Here is a 25,145-nt window from a genome sequence, read left to right on the forward strand (position 1 = left end):
TGAATTGCAATTTTGTATCCAGTTTACTACTTCAATTCAAATTAAATTCAAATTCAGTTCAAGAATTGATTTGGAGCATTCTCAATAGTATGATGAATTGAGCCCAACCCTAATGTATTCATTCGGAGAGAACACTGTAGCAAAATTTAAAACAAATAATTAAAATCTGTGTTCTTATTGGACAAGTTCAGGTACTACCTCCCCTGTTTCACACAGTTTCTAAAATTTCTCTCCCTACTGAACTCTACCCGGGCCTGCAGCTGCAGGGCTCACCTCTTTCCAGATGTTGTAGTGTGAGAGGAAGCAGCCCAGCTCTCCCTTGGTGAGGGGCCTACCGTGGTATGGGTCACTGTAGCCTGGTAGCATGTGGATCCCCAGGGCATTGATCTCACTGATGTTCATCGCTCTGAGTGGGAGAGAGGGAGGGGCAGGAGAGAGGGGGGTGAGGGAGAAAGAGACAAAGAGACACACACAATAGAGATGGAGAGAGAGATAACGCGGTCATTTTGAGCACTTGAATAATAATAATAATAATAATATATGCCATTTAGCTGACGCTTTTATCCAAAGCGACTTACAGTCATGTGTGCATACATTCTACGTATGGGTGGTCCCGGGACTTAGCGTTATGACATCATAAACAGTGGGGCAACGTCTGCTGTGTGTGACGATGTCCCATCACTGAGTCTACCTTTATCTGTACAAGAAGTATATGACGGGCAAAGAGAAGAATGCCTTCAAAAAGGTCAACTTACTTGCCGTCTACCGCTTGAATGACCTTGCAGGCAATCTCTTGCTCGTACAGAGTCCTCAGCATGCGATCCCGCCGGTCGGTCCGTTTCTTTAAGTTGATCATGAACACCTGCACACACGCAATACATTGGCCTTACTGTACGGTAGTGAGAATAAATGCAATACCACATGACACCCACAGAGGGAGACATTTAGAGCTGAAGGGTAGAAGAGACATTTTGAATTCTAGTGATAAATTCCAAAACGACAGCTACCCTTAGACACTCAAACAATTGGATAGGTGTATGGAATGTGGTGACAATTCAACCGAGCCTACCAGAAGACATGGTGAAGCAATTGCCTTATTGCTTAAACCCATTAGATCCTTACATCTTCAGGAGTGCCTAGGGCAGGGCTGACAAACTCATCTCATAGATGGCCCGAGTGTCTGCTGTTTTTTGTATTTTCATTTCAATTGTGTCCAATTAAGACCTAGACAACCACGTGAGGGGATTTCCTAACTAATCAGTGACCTTAATTGAGCAATCAAGTAGAAGGGAGGAGTGAAAACCTGCAGACACTCAGCCTCCATAGAAAGAGTTTGACATTGTGGGCATAGGGGCTCAGGGTCAATAAGGAACAGCAAACATTCTGAGCTGGCTCATATCCCACCTCATCAAAGCCCAGCTTATCTTGTATCTTTACGGGGGCCGGGATGTACTCCGAAGGCAGCACATGCGGGTTCCGCACTGACGTGAGAAAGGAGAAAAATGATAGGAATGATAAAGAACTCTCACATGCCAACCAGTAACATTAGTTAGAGAAAAACGAAAAGCTCCAACTTCCAGCTGTGTTCCGATATCCACACTGGCCGACTACTTAGAATGAAGCAATGTATTGAGCATCCATCCTAAGTGGTAACCCAGTGAGATGTCAAAAATACGTAATTTTAACCAGTTTTGCCCATTCAGATGCTAGTATGGACATTAAAGCCGACTACCTTTTGACCTGTGACAATATGACATAAGACTAACCATTGACCTCCAACAAGGAATGCAGGAAGCTGTCTGCTTCGTCTGTCAGGGAGTTGTGGGCTCGCAGTGGCACGGGGAAATACCCATACGTCTCTCTGTTACATAGGAACATCTGCACATCTGAGGAAGACGGAGGAAGAGTAGAGTGTAGAGGGAGAAGAGAAGTTTGTTATTAATGACAAGGTTAGTACAAACATTTACACCTTCTATGCCTATTCACACTGCAAGTCTCACTACAGATTAGGTTCTTTGTGTCACACCTCAAAATATCAACCTTCAAAATTAGACACTTATTTATGCAATAGTGTATTAAGATATCTTACACAAAGCATACCCTATGTCCATGAATGGAATTAGAAAAAACAGACTCTGGGAACTAACCACTGTCTGTTAAACCCCCAGGAATTTTGCAAAAAAAACATGAGCAGTGATTCGCCCCTTAGATTTGAGAAATACGTTTCCTGAGGGGCGGGACGGGGGTGGGGCAGGGGTGAAAACTATGTAGTCGTAGCCTCAGCCTATTCACAAAGCACCTCGAGACCCGGAGAGCTGGTCTAGAATCAGGTCCTCCCTGTCCATATAATCTTATTCATTACCGTTGTGGAAAACTCAGATCTAAAAAAAAGGCAGCAATCCTGAATAACCACATTAGACATACCTGCCATGTGAACAAAATAACAACAGTAGGCCTACCTGCCATGTGAACAAAATAACAACAGTAGGCCTACCTGACATGTGATCAAAATAACAGCAGTAAGCCTAGCTGCCATGTGAACAGAATAACAGCAGTAAGCCTAGCTGCCATTATAACAGAATAACAGCAGTAAGCCTCGCTGCCATTATAACAGAATAACAGCAGTAAGCCTAGCTGCCATGTGAACAGAATAACAGCAGTAAGCCTAGCTGCCATTATAACAGAATAACAGCAGTAGGCCTACCTGCCATGCGAGAGTAGAGGGCAAACACAATGAAGTGTACCAAATCATTATCATGCTGTATGTGAAAGCTACTAAACAGGATAAAAGTGGGAGAACACATTAACAGTACCTGCCATGTGAGCGGAGAAGGCAAAGACAATGATGTCATCGAAGGCCCAGCTGTAGTCTGGGTGAGGGGGGTGGAAGGCCAACTGGCGTGACGCCTCCTTCCTCAAGTCAATCAGGAAGGTGGAGTGCACCATGGGAACCGCGAAGCATCCTTTACGCACCTGCTTTCTCATAGGGATGTAGGCAGGGGTGCGCTTATAGTAACCCTGGAGGAGGTAGAGGATACGATGAGTACTTCTGTTTCAATCAAGGTTATTGTGCTAACGCTTTAGTGCATGATTGCACGCAAAGTATCTGGGAGGACACGACCGCACGCGCACACACACACACAAATAGTAGCGTACCTGGGAGGTCATGCCACACCAGAAGTTGGAGTAGGCTGCACGGGACTCTAACATGGGAGCTACGATGGTCTTGTTCTCCTTGATGAGCTTCCACAGTACATTAGGATTGGTCAATAGGTTATCACAGTCCACCACCTAGACAGGAGAGAGTGGAAGAATGTGAGTGTGTGTGTGTGTGTGTGTGTGTGTGTGTGTGTGTGTGTGTGTGTGTGTGATGGAAGGGGGAGCGGGAACAGTGAGACACTTTAACCACTTCAAGCTTTAAAAATCACTCTGCAACATCAACCCTCTCTAGTGACACTTTGAACAATGGATGTCATTGTAGCGGCAGCCTAAGTCCAGCCACCAGAATCAGTGTTAGAATGAGGCAGCATAGGCCACAGCCTTGGGTTCAAATAGTATTTGTTTTCATTCATAAACTTTAGCTGCTCTATTTTAACCCAGTTCTAATTGCACAACATTACTGAAGACAAAAGCCACATTTCAAAAACAAAACGACCTCATCTGTGTTTTCACTCTATCATAAAAAGTACACCCCTGCGAGTCCTGGACAATGTGTTCATGCTTAGGGGTGCAAGAATAGAACTCAAAGCTGTCATATTTAAGATTCTGGAAGGTTTGTTTCAGAATGGTAAATCGAAACACCAAGCCAGATGAATTGGTTTACTCTAAACCAGACGTTCTCTTATTGCGTTATTGTAAGGAGAAGTCTGCGTCTCTGTAAAATAGGGCGGGTAGTCATGGAGAAAGACTTGACTTTATCCCAAATTGCACCCTATTCCCTACATAGTGCACGGCTTTTGACCAGGGCCAATCTGAGTCCAAAATGGTACCCTATTCCCTACACACTATGTAGGGAATAGGGTGCTGTTTATGATGCCCCCTGTTTATCTGTAAAAGAGGGTGGGGTCATCATGGAGACTGGAGAAAGAAGTACCATGAAGTAGTCTGCCCACATTTCTCTTGCGGAGTCCAGTGCTGCCTGCCGCAGCTTCATCACGTGTGCGTAGCGGAGGTTGGTCCACTGCTTCGGGCTGTCTGCATCCTGGTACTCTCTGAGGGACAACCGTAAACAAACAGGACATTCAGTACATCCTCTCTGGGAACAATTTACAGCAAGGTGCCTCTCCGTAACACTTTACATTAAGGTGCCTCTCCATAACACTTACAATAAGGTGCCTCTCCGTAACACTTTAAAAAGGTGCCTCTCCGTAACACTTTAAAAAGGTGCCTCTCCGTAACACTTTAAAAAGGTGCCTCTCCGTAACACTTTACATTAAGGTGCCTCTCCGTAACACTTTACATTAAGGTGCCTCTCTGTAACACTTTAAAAGGTGCCTCTCCGTAACACTTTACATTAAGGTGCCTCTCCGTAACACTTTACATTAAGGTGCCTCTCCGTAACACTTTACATTAAAGTGCCTCTCCGTAACACTTTACATTAAGGTGCCTCTCCGTAACACTTTACATTAAGGTGCCTCTCCATAACACTTTACATTAAGGTGCCTCTCCGTAACACTTTACATTAAGGTGCCTCTCCGTAACACTTTAAAAAGGTGCCTATCCGTAACACTTTACATTAAGGTGCCTCTCCGTAACACTTTAAAAAGGTGCCTCTCGTAACACTTTACATTAAGGTGCCTCTCCGTAACACTTTACATTAAGGTGCCTCTCCGTAACACTTTACATTAAGGTGCCTCTCCGTAACACTTTACATTAAGGTGCCTCTCCATAACACTTTACATTAAGGTGCCTCTCCGTAACACTTTAAAAAGGTGCCTATCCGTAACACTTTACATTAAGGTGCCTCTCTGTAACACTTTACATTAAGGTGTCTGTGAAGGAGGATGTTAAGTGTTTATACGTATTTTGTCAATTAGTAGTTTATAAATCACATATTAACCATCTAGAAATGACTTATAAATAAAGTGTTCCCTCTCCTGAATAAATGACACAGATAGATACAGAAACAGATACACACACAGTTTATAAAGTGAACATGAGAGGAACTCACGTGGGCTCCTCCTGCGGCCTCCACTCCACATAGTGGTAGAGTTTTTGGACTTTGACGAGCCAGTCACGCAGGATGGCTGTAGTGTTGTCCACATTGTGGTCCGTCGCTACCCTGCACAACACAGAGACAGAGGCACATTATTATTACAGGCAGGATTCATTTGTTCCTTTTCTGGTCAACAGTGTAAGGGGTCATAAGCACACAGACACACGGACGTTTATAGGAGGAGTGGCATTGGAAGTAGACCTGAGTAAAGTACAGACAGTGACTGTGGAAGATCATATCAGGGCTCAGGTGACAGTACTTCAGTGTTCACTTCATTGTGGCCTATTGTCAGGAGCCGTGGGATACTGACTCCGGCATTGAATGCCATACAAGCATGTCGTACACCCATACCAAAGCAGCTCTAATATCCACCACCCATCCTTGCCGGTTTACTAAAAAACTGAAAATATACTAAATAAGCAAGAATGCTGGAGGAGTAAAACTTCATGGTTATTACCTACTGAAAAGGACTGTGTGTGTGTTTGAGAGACGTCTTGTGCCAGACTGACAGTTTGTGTGCCCGATTCCATTCTGCTGAGGTTCCAACTGAAACCACATCTTTCGGTCTATGTGAATAGGAACTGGGAATCCTGTTACAACTAGAGAACGACTGATAAATCAGCCGAGCTGATATATACCCGCCGATATTGGCCTTTTCTAGTTTTTATTTTGTACTTTTCATCCCAATTTTGTGATATCCAATTGATAGTTACAGTCTTGTCCCATCGCTGCAACTCCCGTATGGACTTGGGAGAGTCGAAGGTTGAGAGCCATGCGTCCTACGAAACACGACCATGCCAAGCCGCACTGCTTCTTGACACACTGCTCGCTTAACCCGGAAGCCAGCCGCACCAATGTGTCAGAGGAAACGCTGTACAGCTGGCGACCGAAGTCAGCGTGCATACGCCGGCCGCCACAAGGAGTCGTTAGAGCGCGATTTGGGTCTCCCAGTCATGGCCGGCTGCGACACAGCCCGGGATGAATAGAGGTCAACTGATTAATCGGAATGGCCGAATAATTAGGGCCGATTTCAAGTTTTCATAACATTCGTAATCGGCATTTTTGGACACAGATTGTGGCCGATTACATTGCACTCCACGAGGAGACTGCGTGGCAGGCTGACTACCTGTTACACGAGTGCAGCAAGAAGCCAAGGTAAGTTGCTAGCTAGCAATTAACTTACCTTATAAAAAACAATCAATCTTAACATAATCACTAGTTAACTACCCACGGTTGATGATATTATCTAGCTTGTCCTGCGTTGCATGTAATTGATGCGGTGCCTGTTAATTTCTCATCGAATCACAGCCTACTTCGCCAGACGGGTGATGTTTTAAGAAACGCATTTGCAAAAAAAGCACTGTCATTACACCAGTGTACCTAACCATAAACATCAATGCCTTTCTTTAAAATCAATACACAAGTATATATTTTTAAACCTGCATATTTAGTTAATATTGCCTGCTAACATGAATTTATTTTAACTGGGGAAATTGTGTCACTTCTCTTGCGTTCCGTGCAAGCAGAGACAGGGTATATGCAGCTGTAGTCGATCTGTCCCTGGTTCGAACCCAGATAAGGGCGGGGAGAGGGACGGAAGCTATACTGTTACACTGGCAATACTAAAGTGCCTATAAGATCATCCAATAGTCAAAGGTATATGAAATGCAAATGGTATAGAGAGAAAGAGTCCTAGAATTCCTATAATAACTATAACCTAAAACTTCTTACCTGGGAATATTGAAGACTCATGTTAAAAGGAACCACCAGCTTTCATATGTTCTCATGTTCTGAGCAAGGAACTTAAACGTTAGCTTTCTTACATGGCACATTTACTTTTTTCTCCAACACTTTGTTTTTGCATTATTTAAACCAAATTGAACATGTTTCATTATATATTTGAGCTAAATTGATTTTATTAATGTATTATATTAAGTTAAAATAAAAGTGTTCATTCGTTATTGTTGTAATTGTCATTATTACAAATAATTAAATGAATAAATTGTCCGATTTAGTCGGTATCTGCTTTTTTTGGTCCGCCAATAATCGGTATCGGCGTTGAAAAATCCTAAATTGGTCGACCTCTAGTAGTTGATGCCTCTAACACTACGATGCAGTGCCTTAGACCGCTGCGACACTCGGGAGGCAGGCCTTTTCTAGTCTATCGGCCCATCTCTATCGGCTTTGCTGATAGTCCTCTGCATAGCAAAACTGCAGTTATGCCAGCCGCCACTCACCGTCTGAGTCACATGCAACTGCACAATGCAAATTAATGTCTAGTTGGGACCAACATCACGTCACTAGCACTCAGCGTGCACAGAGAGCAGTGCGAGAAGCGATGAAATCAACACATCATCCCAAAACACGTCAGACGAATATAAAATGGTAATATCTTCGCCTGTGAGTGATGAAAAAAAATTGACCTCAGCGACAATTATTTGAATAATTCAATGGATGTTTTGTGCACAAAGGCAATGACCAAAATGTCTTATTAGGAATTTTCTAATCTGACTTCTCTATGTGGCCGTGTACGGAAGTCGTCTATTTGGGCCGGGGCATCAGTTAAACTGTAATACCGATGCAAAACTGTAGGAGCAGTCAAAACCATGCTTCTAAATCAAATCAAATTTTATTTGTCACATACACATGGTTAGCAGATGTTAATGCGAGTGTAGCGAAATGCTTGTGCTTCTAGTTCCGACAATGCAGTAATAACCAACAAGTAATCTAGCTAACAATTCCAAAACTACTACCTTATAGAGACACAAGTGTAAGGGGATAAGAATATGTACATAAAGATATATGAGTGAGTGATGGTACAGAGCGGCATAGACAGAGATACAGTAGATGGTATTGAGTGCAGTATATACATATGAGATGAGTATGTAAACAAAGTGGCATAGTTAGTGGCTAGTGATACATGTATTACATAAAGATGCAGTAGATGATATAGAGTACAGTATATACATATGAGATGAATAATGTAGGGTATGTAAACATTATATTAGGTAGCATTGTTTAAAGTTGCGAGTGATATATTTTACATAATTTCCCATCAATTCCCATTATTAAAGTGGCTGGAGTTGAGTCAGTGTGTTGGCAGCAGCCACTCAATGTTAGTGGTGGCTGTTTAACAGTCTGATGGCCTTAAGATAGAAGCTGTTTTTCAGTCTCTCGGTCCCAGCTTTGATGCACCTGTACTGACCTCGCCTTCTGGATGATAGCGGGGTGAACAGGCAGTGGCTCGGGTGGTTGTTGTCCTTGATGATCTTTATGGCCTTCCTGTGACATCGGGTGGTGTAGTTGTCCTGGAGGGCAGGTAGTTTGCCCCCGGTGATGCGTTGTGCAGACCTCACTACCCTCTGGAGAGCCTTACGGTTGTGGGCGGAGCAGTTGCTGTACCAGGCGGTGATACAGCCCGACAGGATGCTCTCGATTGTGCATCTGTAGAAGTTTGTGAGTGCTTTTGGTGACAAGCCAAATTTCTTCAGCCTCCTGAGGTTGAAGAGGCGCTGCTGCGCCTTCTTCACGATGCTGTCTGTGTGGGTGGACCAATTCAGTTTGTCTGTGATGTGTACGCTGAGGAACTTAAAACTTACTACCCTCTCCACTACTGTCCCATCGATGTGGATAGGGGGGTGTTCCCTCTGCTGTTTCCTGAAGTCCACAATCATCTCCTTAGTTTTGTTGACGTTGAGTGTGAGGTTATTTTCCTGACACCATACTCCGAGGGCCCTCACCTCCTCCCTGTAGGCCGTCTCATCGTTGTTGGTAATCAAGCCTACCACTGTTGTGTCGTCCGCAAACTTGATGATTGAGTTGGAGGCGTGCGTGGCCACGCAGTCGTGGGTGAACAGGGAGTACAGGAGAGGGCTCAGAACGCACCCTTGTGGGGCCCCAGTGTTGAGGATCAGCGGGGTGGAGATGTTGTTGCCTACCCTCACCACCTGGGGGCAGCCCGTCAGGGAGTCCAGTACCCAGTTGCACAGGGCGGGGTCGAGACCTAGGGTCTCGAGCTTGATGACGAGCTTGGAGGGCACTATGGTGTTAAATGCCGAGCTGTAGTCGATGAACAGCATTCTCACATAGGTATTCCTCTTGTCCAGATGGGTTAGGGTGTGTGGGTGTTAGGGTGTTAGATGCAGTGTGGTTGAGATTGCATCGTCTGTGGACCTATTTGGGCGGTAAGCAAATTGGAGTGGGTCTAGGGTGTCAGGTAGGGTGGAGGTGATATGGTCCTTGACTAGTCTCTCAAAGCACTTCATGATGACGGAAGTGAGTGCTATGGGGCGGTAGTCGTTTAGCTCAGTTACCTTAGCTTTCTTGGGAACAGGAACAATGGTGGCCCTCTTGAAGCATGTGGGGACAGCAGACTGGGAAAGGGAGAGATTGAATATGTCCGTAAACACACCAGCCAGCTGGTTTGCACATGCTCTGAGGATGTGGCTAGGGATGCCGTCTGGGCCGGGAGCCTTGCGAGTGTTAACACGTCTTAAATGTCTTATGTCGGCCACGGAGAAGGAGAGCCCACAGTCCTTAGTAGCTGGGAGCAAGGTGTCGGTGTCTGCGACGTAGCTGGTTTTCCTTTTGTAGTCCGTGATTGTCTGTAGAACCTGCCACATACGTCTTGTGTCTGTGCCGTTGAATTGCGACTCCACTTTCTCTGTACTGATGGTTTGATTGCCTTATGGAGGGAATGGCCACTCTGTTTGTATTCTGCCATATTCCCAGTCACCTTGCCATGGTTAAATGCGGTGGTTCGCACTTCAGTTTAGGGCGAATGCTGCCATCTATCCACGGTTTCTGGTTAGTGTAGGTTTTAATATTCACAGTGGGTACAACATCTCCTATACACTTCTTGATAAAATTAGTAACACGTCAATATTATTCTCCGAAGCTACCCGGAACATATCCCAGTCTGTGTGATCAAAACAATCTTGAAGCGTGGATTCCGATTGGTCAGACCAGCGTTGAATAGTCCTTAGCACGGGTACTTCCTGTTTGAGTTTCTGCCTATAGGAAGGGAGGAGCAAAATAGAGTTGTGGTCAGATTTGCCGAAAGGAGGGTGGGGGAGGGCCTAGTATGCATCCCGAAAGTTGGAGTAGCAATGGTCAAGTGTTTTTCCAGCGCAAGTGCTACAGTCGATATGCTGATTACATTTAGGAAGCCTTTTCCTCAAATTTGCTTTGTTAAAATGCCCCTCTACAATAAATGCAGCCTCAGGATATATGGTTTCCAGTTTGCGTAAAGTCCAGTGAAGTTCCTTGTCTTAGCAAAGGGTCTGAATACTTAAGAACTGACATATGTAAATAAATAAAAAAGCGTAAATACATTTGTTTTTGTTATGTCATTATGGGGTATTGTTTGAAGATTGATGATGAAAAAAATGTATGGAATCCATTTTAGAATAACGCTGTAACGTAAGAAAACGTGGAAAAAGTCAAGGGGTCTCAATACTTTCCGAATGCAGGTGAGACAACAACATTTACATTTAAGTCATTTAGCAGACGCTCTTATCCAGAGCGACTTACAAATTGGTGCATTCACCTTATGACATCCAGTGGAACAGCCACTTTACAATAGTGCATCTAAATATTTTAGGGGGGGTGAGAAGGATTACTTTATCCTATCCTAGGTATTCCTTAAAGAGGTGGGGTTTCAGGTGTCTCCGGAAGGTGGTGATTGACTCCGCTGTCCTGGCGTCGTGATCCACCATTGGGGAGCCAGAGCAGCGAACAGTTTTGACTGGGCTGAGCGGGAACTGTACTTCCTCAGTGGTAGGGAGGCGAGCAGGCCAGAGGTGGATGAACGCAGTGCCCTTGTTTGGGTGTAGGGCCTGATCAGAGCCTGGAGGTACTGAGGTGCCGTTCCCCTCACAGCTCCGTAGGCAAGCACCATGGTCTTGTAGCGGATGCGAGCTTCAACTGGAAGCCAGTGGAGAGAGCGGAGGAGCGGGGTGACGTGAGAGAACTTGGGAAGGTTGAACACCAGACGGGCTGCGGCGTTCTGGATGAGTTGTAGGGGTTTAATGGCACAGGCAGGGGGAGCCCAGCCAACAGCAAGTTGCAGTAATCCAGACGGGAGATGACAAGTGCCTGGATTAGGACCTGCGCCGCTTCCTGTGTGAGGCAGGGTCGTACTCTGCGGATGTTGTAGAGCATGAACCTACAGGAACGGGCCACCGCCTTGATGTTAGTTGAGAACGACAGGGTGTTGTCCAGGATCACGCCAAGGTTCTTAGCGCTCTGGGAGGAGGACACAATGGAGTTGTCAACCGTGATGGCGAGATCATGGAACGGGCAGTCCTTCCCCGGGAGGAAGAGCAGCTCCGTCTTGCCGAGGTTCAGCTTGAGGTGGTGATCCGTCATCCACACTGATAGGTCTGCCAGACATGCAGAGATGCGATTCGCCACCTGGTCATCAGAAGGGGGAAAGGAGAAGATTAATTGTGTGTCGTCTGCATAGCAATGATAGGAGAGACCATGTGAGGTTATGACAGAGCCAAGTGACTTGGTGTATAGCGAGAATAGGAGAGGGCCTAGAACAGAGCCCTGGGGGACACCAGTGGTGAGAGCGCGTGGTGAGGAGACAGATTCTCGCCACGCCACCTGGTAGGAGCGACCTGTCAGGTAGGACGCAATCCAAGCGTGGGCCGCGCCGGAGATGCCCAACTCGGAGAGGGTGGAGAGGAGGATCTGATGGTTCACAGTATCGAAGGCAGCCGATAGGTCTAGAAGGATGAGAGCAGAGGAGAGAGAGTTAGCTTTAGCGGTGCGGAGCGCCTCCGTGATACAGAGAAGAGCAGTCTCAGTTGAATGACTAGTCTTGAAACCTGACTGATTTGGATCAAGAAGGTCATTCTGAGAGAGATAGCGGGAGAGCTGGCCAAGGAGTTTTGGAGAGAAAAGAAAGAAGGGATACTGGTCTGTAGTTGTTGACATCGGAGGGATCGAGTGTAGGTTTTTTCAGAAGGGGTGCAACTCTCGCTCTCTTGAAGACGGAAGGGACGTAGCCAGCGGTCAGGGATGAGTTGATGAGCGAGGTGAGGTAAGGGAGAAGGTCTCCGGAAATGGTCTGGAGAAGAGAGGAGGGGATAGGGTCAAGCGGGCAGGTTGTTGGGCGGCCGGCCGTCACAAGACGCGAGATTTCATCTGGAGAGAGAGGGAGAAAGAGGTCAGAGCACAGGGTAGGGCAGTGTGAGCAGAACCAGCGGTGTCGTTTGACTTAGCAAACGAGGATCGGATGTCGTTGACCTTCTTTTCAAAATGGTTGACGAAGTCATCTGCAGAGAGGGAGGAGGGGGAGGGGGAGGAGGATTCAGGAGGGAGGAGAAGGTGGCAAAGAGCTTCCTAGGGTTAGAGGCAGATGCTTGGAATTTAGAGTGGTAGAAAGTGGCTTTAGCAGCAGAGACAGAGGAGGAAAATGTAGAGAGGAGGGAGTGAAAGGATGCCAGGTCCGCAGGGAGGCGAGTTTTCCTCCATTTCCGCTCGGCTGCCCGGAGCCCTGTTCTGTGAGCTCGCAATGAGTCGTCGAGTCACGGAGCGGGAGGGGAGGACCGAGCCGGCCTGGAAGATAGGGGACATAGAGAGTCAAAGGATGCAGAAAGGGAGGAGAGGAGGGTTGAGGAGGCAGAATCAGGAGATAGGTTGGAGAAGGTTTGAGCAGAGGGAAGAGATGATAGGATGGAAGAGGAGAGAGTAGCGGGGGAGAGAGAGCGAAGGTTGGGACGGCGCGATACCATCCAGTAGGGGCAGTGTGGGAAGTGTTGGATGAGAGCGAGAGGGAAAAGGATACAAGGTAGTGGTCGGAGACTTGGAGGAGTTGCAATGAGGTTAGTGGAAGAACAGCATCTAGTAAAGATGAGGTCGAGCGTATTGCCTGCCTTGTGAGTAGGGGGAAGGTGAGAGGGTGAGGTCAAAAGAGGAGAGGAGTGGAAAGAAGGAGGCAGAGAGGAATGAGTCAAAGGTAGACGTGGGGAGGTTAAAGTCGCCCAGAACTGTGAGAGGTGAGCCGTCCTCAGGAAAGGAGCTTATCAAGACATCAAGCTCATTTATGAACTCTCCGAGGGGACCTGGAGGGCGATAAATGATAAGGATGTTAAGCTTGAAAGGGCTGGTAACTGTGACAGCATGAAATTCAAAGGAGGCGATAGACAGATGGGTAAGGGAGAAAGAGAGAATGACCACTTGGGAGAGATGAGGATCCCGGTGCCACCACCCCGCTGACCAGAAGCTCTCGGGGTGTGCGAGAACACGTGGGCGGACGAAGAGAGAGCAGTAGGAGTAGCAGTGTTGTCTGTGGTGATCCATGTTTCCGTCAGTGCCAAGAAGTCGAGGGACTGGAGGGAGGCATAGGCTGAGATGAACTCTGCCTTGTTGGCCGCAGATCGGCAGTTCCAGAGGCTACCGGAGACCTGGAACTCCACGTGGGTCGTGCGCGCTGGGACCACCAGATTAGGGTGGCCGCGGCCACGCGGTGTGGAGCGTTTGTATGGTCTGTGCAGAGAGGAGAGAACAGGGATAGACAGACACATAGTTGACAGGCTACAGAAGAGGCTACGCTAATGCAAGGAGACTACACGTCTCGAATGTTCAGAAAGTTAAGCTTACGTAGCAAGAATCTTATTGACTAAAATGATTAAAATGATACAGTACTGCTGAAGTAGGCTAGCTGGCAGTGGCTGCGTTGTTGACTTTGTAGGCTAGCTGGCAGTGGCTGCGTTGTTGACACTACACTAATCAAGTCGTTCCGTTGAGTGTAATAGTTTCTACAGTGCTGCTATTCGGGGGCTAGCTGGCTAGCTAGCAGTGTTGATTACGTTGCGTTAAAGAACGACAATAGCTGGCTAGCTAACCTAGAAAATCGCTCTAGACTACACAATTATCTTTGATACACAGACGGCTATGTAGCTAGCTATGTAGCTAGCTACGATCAAACAAATCAAACCGTTGTGCTGTAATGAAATGAAATGAAAATGTGATACTACCTGTGGAGCGAGCGGAATGCGACCGGGTTGTTGAGTGCGGAAGTTCTATTCAGTAGACGTTGGCTAGCTGTTGGCTAGCTAGCAGTGTCTCCTACGTTAAGGACGACAAATAGCTGGCTAGCTAACCTCGGTAAATTAAGATAATCACTCTAAGACTACACGCTCTAAACTACACAATTATCTTGGATACGAAGACAGCAAAGACAACTATGTAGCTAGCTAACACTACACTAATCAAGTCGTTCAGTTGAGTGTAATAGTTTCTACAGTGCTGCTATTCGGTAGACGGTGGACGTTTGCTAGCTGGCTAGCTGCTGGGCAGATAGCAGTGTAGACTACGTTAGGACGACGAAATACGAAGTTGCAATAGAAGTGCTGACTGTTTCACTTTGTTGTCCTCTTTCTTTTCCTTTTTCTTCTGTCCTTCTTTTGTCCTTATTTTGTCTTCCTTTCTTCTGTTAACTAGATATTTTTTGTTGTTATTCTTTGTAAGCTAGCTAGCTTCTTCCAGGAGAGTCCCTAGCAACTGCTTAGCAACAAGTAAACAATTCTGCTAGCAATTCAGCTAGCTAAGATAACTGTACAATTTTATGAAAAGTAGTTAATTTTTCAAAAGCGTTTCTTTTTTGGTTTGTTCCTTGTTTTGTCTTCTATTGAGTCTTGCAGTTTTCTCTTGATTTTTTCGATGTACTTCAGTCTAAAAAAATATTTAAATCTCAATATATACAGAAGCTCATTTTTCAGCAGCTGCTCTGTTACAATATATAACAACATATCACAATTGTATCAAGTACTTTTTCCCCTCATCAAACATTTAAACATATACATTTAGTTAATTTAGCAGACACTGTTAGCACACCATAGTGTATCAGCCTTCTGATACATATGCAGGGTGAACCACTATAAACATTTTTCATAGAAAACTATTTTATATTTTGAAAATACATTTGAGTGTAGTTCAGCCCAGTGTAATTCCAATTCCAAAGTACTTAAAATACGTATTTCAAATACATGCAACAGAAATACTGCCCATTTTGGATCAGTGGTAGGCTAATATAAGTCCCAAATGGAAGACAAATAGATTTTGTTATCTGTAGCACCATAGCTACACTCCACTGATAAGCCAAAACAAGCTCAATAACTCAATGCATGCAGACACTCATATTGAATATGCATTCACCTGCATTGTGAGTATGTCTATGCCATCTTAATTTACCAAGTTTATCAAGAGATTTACCATTCAAGTAAAATAATATTATGTAGTTAGATTGGTAAAAATAATGTCAAATATATTGTGTGATTTTAAAATGTATGTATTAACGAATATACACTACCGTCTCTGGAAAATTGTCATCAAAATGTTCAAATGTTCAAATATTGAATATCAGCCTAAAATAATTGGCCATCGGCCTCCTTGACCCCGTAAAAAAAATCCATATCTATAAGGGCACAATGCGAGACCCAGATGCATACACAGGAGGCAGATGGTAAGAGTCTTTGAAGTTTATTAAATCCAAAAAGGGGTAGGCAAAAGAATGGTCGTGTAAAGGCAAAAGGTCAAAACCAGTTCAGAGTCTAGGAGGTCCCGAAGGGCAGACAGGCTCGAGGTCAGGGCAGGCAGAATGGTCAGGCAGGCGGGAATGCGGGAATGGAGTCCAGAAAACTGGCAAGGGTCAAAACCGGGAGGACTCGCAAAAAGAGAATAGAAAAGGAGTACGGAAAAAACGCTGGTTGACTTGAAAACATACAAGACGAACTGGCTCAGAGAGACAGGGATAAATACACCAGAGAAAATAAGTGAAACCTGGAGTAGTTGGAGACAATCACAAGGACAGGTGAACCAGATCAGAGTGTGACAATATCGGTCATTCTCTAGTTACAACACCTATCACTCCTCCTGAGTCCTAGGCCCCGTCAAGAGAAAACCCCTATCCCCTACCTCCTTTGGGCATGTAGATCTGAGAGGATTGGCTAGGTAGGCTACTCTGTAAGCATAGGGCAACGAGGAGCTAACTATCGTCATGTTTAATCTGCAGGCCTTCCTGTCAAATTCTTCCAGATCAGTGCCTAGGGGTTAGGAGCTAGAGGCCACTTCTAGATGGGGCCCAAGGGAGGAGCTACTTCCCATATTAACCTATCCAAATCATGAAGAATAGTGCCTAGGGGTTGTTTCCAAACAGGCAACAGTCAGAGTGCTGGTCTGGCCTAAACCTCTAGGCACAACAGTGCCACTGACAGCACGGCTTATAATTCTCCAGTCCTAATAGCAGGCAGCCAAAGCAGGTTCTATCTTCTCAGTGTTAAGTGGATTGCTGATGTCACACTGGTCTGTGAAAACACAGGTCCTTGCTAAGTTTGTTCACTCCTGTCTCCTCACTCCAGCTGTCCAAAAGATTTACTTACATACTCAACAAACTCCCGATTACACAAACCAAGACCTCTCCAGGTCGTGTACAGTCGAAATCCGCTCTCCAGAAACCATATGCATGGGTAGCCAACAAAATGTCATTTTGTCATTGGTTGTGTAGATCCAGATAGGCCTATTCCTTTCATTTTGGATCTGAGGCATATACAGTTGAAGTTGGAAGTTTTACATACACCTTAGCCATATACATTTAAACTCAGTTTTTCACAATTCCTGACATTTAATCCTAGTAAAATGTCCAGTTCTTTGTATTTTTCTTTTTTTTACCTTTAACTAGGCAAGTCAGTTAGGTCAGTTAGTATCACCACTTTAAGAATGTAAAATGTCAGAATAATATTAGAGAGAATGATTTATTTCAGCTTTTATTTCTTTCATCTCATTCCCAGTGGGTCAGAAGTTTACACACACTCAATTAGTATTTGGTAGCATTGCTTTTAAATGGTTTAACTTGGGTCAAACGTTTCAGGTAGCCTTTCACAAGCTTCCCACAGTAAGTTGGGTGAATTTTGGCCCATTCCTACTGACAGAGCTGGTGTTACAGAGTCAGGTTTGTCAGCCTTCTTGCTTGCACACGCCTTTCAGTTCTGCCCACAAATGTTTCTATAGGGTTGAGGTCAGGGCTGTGTGATGGCCACTCCAATACCTTGACTTTGTTGCCCTTAAGCCATTTTGCCACAACTTTGGAAGTATGCTTGGGGTCATTGTCCATTTGTAAGACCCATTTGCGACCAAGCTTTAACTTCCTGACTGATGTCATGAGATGTTGCTTCAATATATGCACATAATTTTCCTGCCTTATGAAGCCATCTATTTTGTGAAGTAAACCAGTCCCTCCTGCAGCAAAGCACTCCCAAAACATGATGCTGCCACCCCCGTGCTTCACGGTTGGGATGGTGTTCTTTGGCTTGCAAGCCTCACCCTTTTCCCCCCAAATATAAACATTATGGTCCTTTGCTGTTGTTCTGGGATTGATTTGCAATTTTCGCACCAAAGTACGTTCATCTCTAGGAGACAAAATGAGTCTCCTTCCTCAGCGGATGACAGCTGCGTGGTCCCATGGTGTTAATACTTGCGCACTATTGTTTGTACAGATGAACGTGTTACCTTCAGGCGTTTTGAAATTGCTCCCAAGGATGAACCAGACTTGTGGAGGTCTACAATTGTTTTTCTGAGGTCTTGGCTGTTTTCTTTTTGATTTTTTCCCCATGATGTCAAGCAAAGAGGCACTGAGTTTGAAGGAGGGCCTTGAAATACATCCACAGGTACACCTCCAATTGACTCAAATGATGTCAATTAGCCTATCAGAAGCTTCTAAAGCCATGACATAATTTTCTGGAATTTTCCAAGCTGTTTAAAGGCATAGTTAACTTAGTGTATGTAAACTTCTGTCAATGGCCCCTTGATGTCCAGAGGGGGCGGAGGAACCTCCCGCACCTCAGACTCCTGGAGTTGGCCAGCCACCACCGGCCTGAGGAGAGACACATGGAACGAGGGGTTAATACGGTAAATCGGTGAGAAGCTGTAACCTGTAACTCGTTCAGTCTCCTCAGGCCTTTAAATGGCCCCACAAACCGCAAACCCAGCTTACGGCAGGGCAGGCAGAGGGGCAGGTTTCGGGTCGAGAGCCAGGCCCGGTACCCCGGTGCAAACCCCGGGGCCTCACTGCAGTGACTGTCTGCGCTGGATTTCTGGCGCAGCACGGCGTGCTGAACATGGGCGGCGTCCCATGTCTCCTCCGCGCGACCCCGGAACCAGTCGTCCACCGCAGGAGCTCCGGTCTGACTCTGATGCCAAGGAGCCAGAACCGGCTGATACCACAGTACGCACTTGAAGGGGAAGCGGTTAGTGGAGGAGTGGCGGAGCGAGTTCTGGGCCATCTCTACCAGGGGCACGAACGCCGCCCACTCCCCCGGCCGGTCCTGGCATTAACACCTCAGAAACCTACCCACATCCTGGTTAACCTGTCTAGGACTGGGGTTCCGCTAACAGCCAATGAAATTGCAGGGCGCCAAATACAAAATCAACAGAAATCTCATAAATCAAATTTCTCAAACGTATTAGGCACCATTTTAAAGTTAAAATTCTCATTAATCCAGCCACACAGTGTCTGATTTCAAAAATGCTTTACAGGCAAAGCTCCACAAACAATTATGTTAGGTCACCACCAACTCACAGAAAACCCAGCCATTTTTCCAGCCAAAGAGAGGAGTCACAAAAAGCACGAATAGAAATAAAATTAATCACTAACCTTTGATGATCTTCATCAGATGACACTCATAGGATTTCATGTTACACCATACATGTATGTTTTGTTCTGTAAAGTTCATATTTATATCCAAAAATCTAATTTTACATTGGCGTGTTATGTTCAGTAGTTCCAAAACATGCAGTGATATTGCAGAGAGCCACCTGAATTCACAGAAATACTCATTATAAATGTTGATGAAAATTAAAGTGTTTATGCATGGAACTTTAGATACACTTCTCCTTAACCTTTCTGCGCACGGAACCCGCTAGCGGGCTGAAATTCCACAACATACGGTGATCGCTACCTAAATAGTCATATTAAACATTCATGAAAATACAAGTGTCTCACATGTATCGAAAGCCTAGAATCTTGCTAATCCAACTGTGTTGTCAGATTTAAAAAAGGATTTACTGCGAAAGAATACGATGCGATTATCTGAGCATGGAGCCCCATAAAAAAAACATTTCAACCAGCACAGGCGTAACAATCACAAACTGCATTAAAATAAATTGTTTACCTTTGACGATCTTCGTCTGTTTGCAATTCGAATGCTCATTGTTACACCATGAATGATCTTTTGTTTGATAAAATCAGTTTTTATAGCCTAACACGAAACATTGTGAACCGCTCTCATTCCATTTTTGATGACACATTCCAGGTAAATAACCCACACATAACGTGACTTTTCCAGTCATGTTTGGTTTCACTGCAATCAACTGGTTTGTTTGTAACACAATCAAACCTGATGGGCCATTTCACGGGACATATTGACTGAAAGAAACCGATTTGAAGACAACAAGTCATGACATCATTGTGCACCAATGACTTGCCCGCTGTTTAAAAAACATATGTTTTTGTTTTGTTTTATCTAAACCTGATCTATTGTGTTATATTCTCCTACATTCAATTCACATGTACACAAACTTCAGAGTGTTTTCTTTCAAATGGTACCAAGAATATGCATATCCTTGGTTCTGTGCCTGAGCTACAGGCTGTTAGATTTGGGTATGTCTTCAGGCGGAAATTGCACAAAGTAGGGGAGGGGCTGTAAGAGGTTAATGCAACCGCTGTCAGATTTCAAAAAATCTTTACGTAAAAAGCATAATCTGAGTACGGCGCTTAGAACCAAAATCAGCCAAAATAAATATCTGCCATGTTGCGCAGTCAAAATTAGTCATAAATAGCATTATAAATATTCACTTACCTTTGATGATCTTCACCAGAATGCACTCCCGGGAATCGCAGTTCCACAATAAATGTTTGTTTTGTTTGATAATGTCCATCATTTATGTCCAAATAGCTTATTTTGTTAGGGCGTTTGGTAAACAAATCCAAAAGCGCATTCAGGTCCAGTCGGACGAAAAGTTCAAAAAGTTATATACCAGGTCAAAGAAACTTGTCAAACTAAGTATAGAATCAATGTTCTAAAGACGGTTGACATCTAGTAGAAGCCTTAGGAAGTGCAACATAACCCATATGTGAATTCGATAGGGGCTGAGTTCAAAAACTACAAACCTCAGATTACTCACTTCCTGTTTGGATTATTTTTTTCTCAGGTTTTTACCTGCCATATGAGTTCTGTTATACTCACAGACATCATTCAAACAGTTTTAGAAACTTCAGAGTGTTTTCTATCCAATACCAATATTAATATATTAGCATCTGGGACTGAGTAGGAGGCAGTTCTTTTGGCACGCTATTCATCCAAAAGTGAAAATGCTGCTCCTCTGTGTCATACAGCCGGGACAGTGCGTCTGCCTTCACGTTCTGGGAACCTGGTCTGTAAGAAAGGGTGAACACAAAACGGGTAAAAAACATGTCCCACCTTGCCTGGCGAGGGTTCAGTCTCCTCACCGCCCGGATGTACTCCAGATTGTGGCGGTCAGTCCAGATGAGAAAAGGGTGTTTATCCCCCTCAAGCCAATGTCTCCACGCCTTCAAGCCTTGACGACAGCCAACAGCTCCCGGTCCCCCACGTCATAGTTTTGCTCCGCCGGGCTGAGCTTCCTCGAAAAGAAGGCACAGGGGCGGAGCATCGGTGATGTACCCGAGCGCTGAGAGCTCACGGCTCCTATCCACCTCCACTATGAACGCCAAAGAGGGATCCGGATGGGCCAGCACAGGAGCAGACGTAAACAGAGCCCTCAGGTGACCAAAAGCCCTGGCTATCTCAGCCGACCACTGCAAACGTACCCGTCCCCCCTTCAGCAGTGAGGTCATGGGAGCCCCTACCTGACCAAAACCCAGGATAAACCTTCGATAGTAATTGGCAAACCCTAGAAACCGCTGCACCTTCTTTAGCGTGGTGGGAGTCGGCCAATTACGCACGGCTGAGATGCGGTCACTCTCCATCTCCACCCGAGGTGGAAATGCAGTACCCTAGGAAGGAGACAGACTGTTGGAAGAACAGGCATTTCTCAGCCTTGGCGTACAGGTCATGCTCCAACAGTCGACCAAGCATGTACCCGACACAGGGATTCGGAGACATATGTTTCCATAGCCGCCGTCTCCGCCTGTGACGACAGGGGAAACACGTGACTCCTGGGAAGTGCGGCGTCTACCAGGAGATTTATCGCACAATCCCCCCGTCTATGGGATGGTAAGTCGCTTTCTTTTTGGAGAAGGCGAGAGCCAAATCGGCATAGTCGGGGGGAATGCGCACGGTGGAGACCTGGGCTGGACTTTCCACAGTAGCACCTACGGAAACCCCTAAACACCTCCCCAAGCACTCTCGCGACCACCCTGTGAGAGCCCTCCGTTGCCGTGAAACAGTGGGGTCATGACAAGCTAACCAGGGTAGGCCTAGCACCACGGGAAACGCAGGAGAGTCAATGAGAAAGAGACTGATTCTCTCCGTGTGACCCCCCCTGCGTCACCATGCCCAGAAGAGTGGTGGCCTCTCTAATTAACCCTGACCCTAATGGCTGACTGTCTAAAGCGTGAACTGAGAAGGGCATAGCCACAGGAACGATGTAAACTATGTGCAAATGATCTGTCTATAAAATTCCCAGCCGCGCCTGAATTGACGAGCGCTTTATGCTGGGAATGCGAAGAAAACTCAGGAAAAGTAACAAACACAAACATGTGTGCAACAGAGGGCTCTGGTTGAGAATTGTGCCTTCTCACCTGGGGTGATGCCAGAATGCCCTGCCTGCTGCCTCGACCACCAGAGGAACCAAACCGGCACCGACCGACAGTGTGACCTCTGCGGCCACAGATGGTGCACGAGACGGAACTTCCTCCGGTCTCCCTGAGCGCAGCACCTCCCAACTCCTTGGGCATTGGAGCAGTGTTGCTGGGGGATGGAACGGACAGACCCCGCTCTGGACGTCCACGGGTAGCCAGCAGGTTATCCAGCTGAATGGACAGGTCCACCAGCTGGTAGAAGGTGAGGGTGGTGTCCCTGCAGGCCAACTCTAGACGGACGTCCTCGCGCAAACTGCAACGATACTGGTCGATCAGGGCCCTGTCATTCCATCCCGCTCCGGCAGCCAGGGTCCGAAAGTCCAAAGCGAACTCCTGTGCGCTCCTCGTACCCTGCCGCAGGTGGAAAAGACGTTCACCTGCCACTCTGCCCTCGGACAGGTGGTCAAAGACTGCCCGGAAACGACAGGTGAACTCCTCAAACTGCTACAGCACCACATCTCCTTCCACCCACACGGCGTTGGCCCACTCCAGGGCTTTCCCCGAGAGACATGAGACGAGGACGGACACCCTTTCACGGCGCTAAGGAGCCGGGTGGACGGTGGCCAGGTATAATTCCAACTGAAGCAGGAAACCCTGGCAGCGAGCAGCCATCCCGGTGAATCCCACTGGAACCGGGTGCAGGGGGAGCGAGTAGTGGAGTGCTTTTACACCTGCATTGTTTGCTGTTTGGGGTTTTAGGCTGGGTTTCTGTACAGCACTTTGAGATATCAGCTGATGTACGAAGGGCTATATAAATAAATTTGATTTGATTTGATTTGGAGGCCCCTGTTGTGCTGGTGGAGGTGCCAGAGGAACTCCCTGTATCTCCCCGTCCAAAGCTTGGACCACGCGGTCCATGGCGGCGCCGAGATGGTGGAGCATCACTGTGTGTTCCTGGACGTGCTCCTCGACCCCCATACCAGGGGCACCTGCTCCTGCTGACTCCATAGATTTGGTGTGGAATTCTGTAAGGGGTGCGTAACTGGTGAAGTCAGAGAAGTCAGACGCAAGGAGAGCAGAACTGGGTAATAACCGGAGCAGTTTATATACAAAACCACCAGCATCCAGAATAACAACATATGGGTACAAAACCCGTTGCGCACCAGAAAACAATGTGCACAATCACTACAACAAACAATTCCGCACAAAGACATGGGGGGAACAGATGGTTAAATACACAACACGTAATGAGGGAATGAAAACCAGGTGTGTGGGAAAACAAGACAAAACAAATGGAAAATGAAAAATGGATCGGCTATGGTTAGAAGACTGGTGACATCAACCGCCTGAACACAGCCCGAACAAGGAGAGGAACCGACTTCGGAAGAAGTCGTGACATACTGATAGCAGCGGTGGTGCTTGGCTTGCACGTGCAAATTCAGAACACACAACATTCTAGAATTAAAAGCTTATTTAACGCGTCAAATAGTGCTATTGTCAAATAGTGTTATTTGACGTGTATCTTTTTTGACACGCAAAGACCAAAACGGCGTTCCATAGTATGTCGTGAGTCTAATAGCAGTGACGCTATGAGTGTGTAACTCCGGTAGGGCAACATCTGAAAAATAGCGCATTTGGTAGGATGTACTGGTGCTCGACTAGTCGCGAAAACCAACATCACCCACGCCCTAGTCAGTCCAAGTACATTGGCCTGTACACAACTCATTCACTAACAATATATCTATATCAGTAGTAGCCTAACCATAGTAGAGGTTCCAAGTTATTGTTTATTTTTATTTACCTCAAAACATCATCAATACACTGTTTAGCAATAGGCTACACAGTACTTTATCTGACCTGGAGGTTAATACCAAGAAATACTCCAATTGACCTCCATCCCACCACCTACTCATTTAGACTGCTAAAATACAAAGATCCACAGTCCCCTCCCCGCTTTCATCATGGGGGACAATCAAGAGATTTTCTGTGGCTATATTTCCTGTAGTCATCATCTCAGTTTAATAGCTTAACTATCTGATCAGTATCTTGCCTATCCCTTAGGGCGACACATTCATAAATCTGACTAGTGAACAGTCTGCAGACTGGGGGTATATGCTCTACTTGGCAACGGTGAGGAGAAATACAGTAGAAGACGGATAGACATGTCTCAGCTAGTTAGTTACAAGGAGGGGGCTCTATCCTTTCTGTGTTTCCAATGGGTGAATTATTACCACGTAGGCACTGGACAGTAGTAGCTGCTACTACCTCAACAGAAATGCCAAACATGACCAATTCAATTGAACACTATGCACCATGCAGGGAACTCAACGTAATTAATTCGAGAATATGGTGACGTTGCAGGAAAATGACAACCCCGTTTTCCCCCTAAATACTTTCCCAGGCAGTGCAAGACTCAATGAAAGTCGCGCCCACCTCGACTGGATTCATCTTTCCGGAACCTTTGTGATGATAGCTGTAATTCTGATGTTGCATATATACAATGTTGCTTTTGACTGTCATCTAAAAATAATCAAATTGACCAGTAACGAGGAATATGACACCCTGCCATTGTAAATTACAGTAACGTTAGCTATCGAACATGCTAGCCACAGCAATACCATCATAGAATAGAGACCATACCTCACATTTTAAACTGAGAAACTTACCAAACTGCCACGCGGTCCTTGGGATAATTCAGACGTTCGATAGTTCCAAGGAAATAAGGCAGAGAATGTTCAGAGTTGCGGCAGACAAGGGCAATGAGGACCCGAGGGGCAAGAAGTGGTGATTCGGGGCTCCAGCGTTCTTCGGGGAAGTATCCTTGAGCTGGTCCGGAGAACAGTAACGTCAGGGCGGTGGACAGAAGGAAGATGTACCGGTGCATCGCAAAGCACAGCAAATGGAGAAAAAGCAAGTTATAGACTAACAAAGACGCACACTATGCAGAAAGAGCAAATATTTCACTGACTTGAAGCCCTTTCATGAAAATATGTCACCACCGACAAAAACGCAACACCTCAGTGACAACGCTGCAAATAGTCTCAGGCTCTACTCAACCAGAGGATTAAAGGGAATGTCGTTCAATGTTTAAAGGGGATGGGCCTAAATTACACGGTGGTTGTTACAATGTAACAGCAAGTTTAT

At 45.9% G+C, this 25,145-nt stretch overlaps 1 protein-coding gene across 1 annotated transcript in view; it reads right to left on the minus strand.

Annotated features, from left to right (window-relative positions):
- LOC118365092 (procollagen galactosyltransferase 1-like) overlaps nt 1–25,057 on the minus strand; it is a 29,041-nt gene extending 3,984 nt beyond the window's left edge. Inside the window, exons 1-9 of the mRNA XM_035747039.1 lie at nt 24,668–25,057; nt 5,171–5,281; nt 4,094–4,211; nt 3,157–3,291; nt 2,814–3,018; nt 1,767–1,886; nt 1,405–1,481; nt 756–862; nt 274–406 (exon numbers count right to left, since the gene is read on the minus strand). Of these exons, the coding sequence (XP_035602932.1) occupies nt 274–406; nt 756–862; nt 1,405–1,481; nt 1,767–1,886; nt 2,814–3,018; nt 3,157–3,291; nt 4,094–4,211; nt 5,171–5,281; nt 24,668–24,885 (1,224 nt within the window). The 5' untranslated portion in view covers nt 24,886–25,057. The remainder of the gene's footprint in view (nt 1–273; nt 407–755; nt 863–1,404; nt 1,482–1,766; nt 1,887–2,813; nt 3,019–3,156; nt 3,292–4,093; nt 4,212–5,170; nt 5,282–24,667) is intronic.
- Between the last annotated feature and the right edge of the window lie 88 nt (nt 25,058–25,145).

This window comes from Oncorhynchus keta, chromosome 32 (assembly GCF_023373465.1).
Source record: "Oncorhynchus keta strain PuntledgeMale-10-30-2019 chromosome 32, Oket_V2, whole genome shotgun sequence".
NCBI lineage: Eukaryota > Metazoa > Chordata > Actinopteri > Salmoniformes > Salmonidae > Oncorhynchus > Oncorhynchus keta.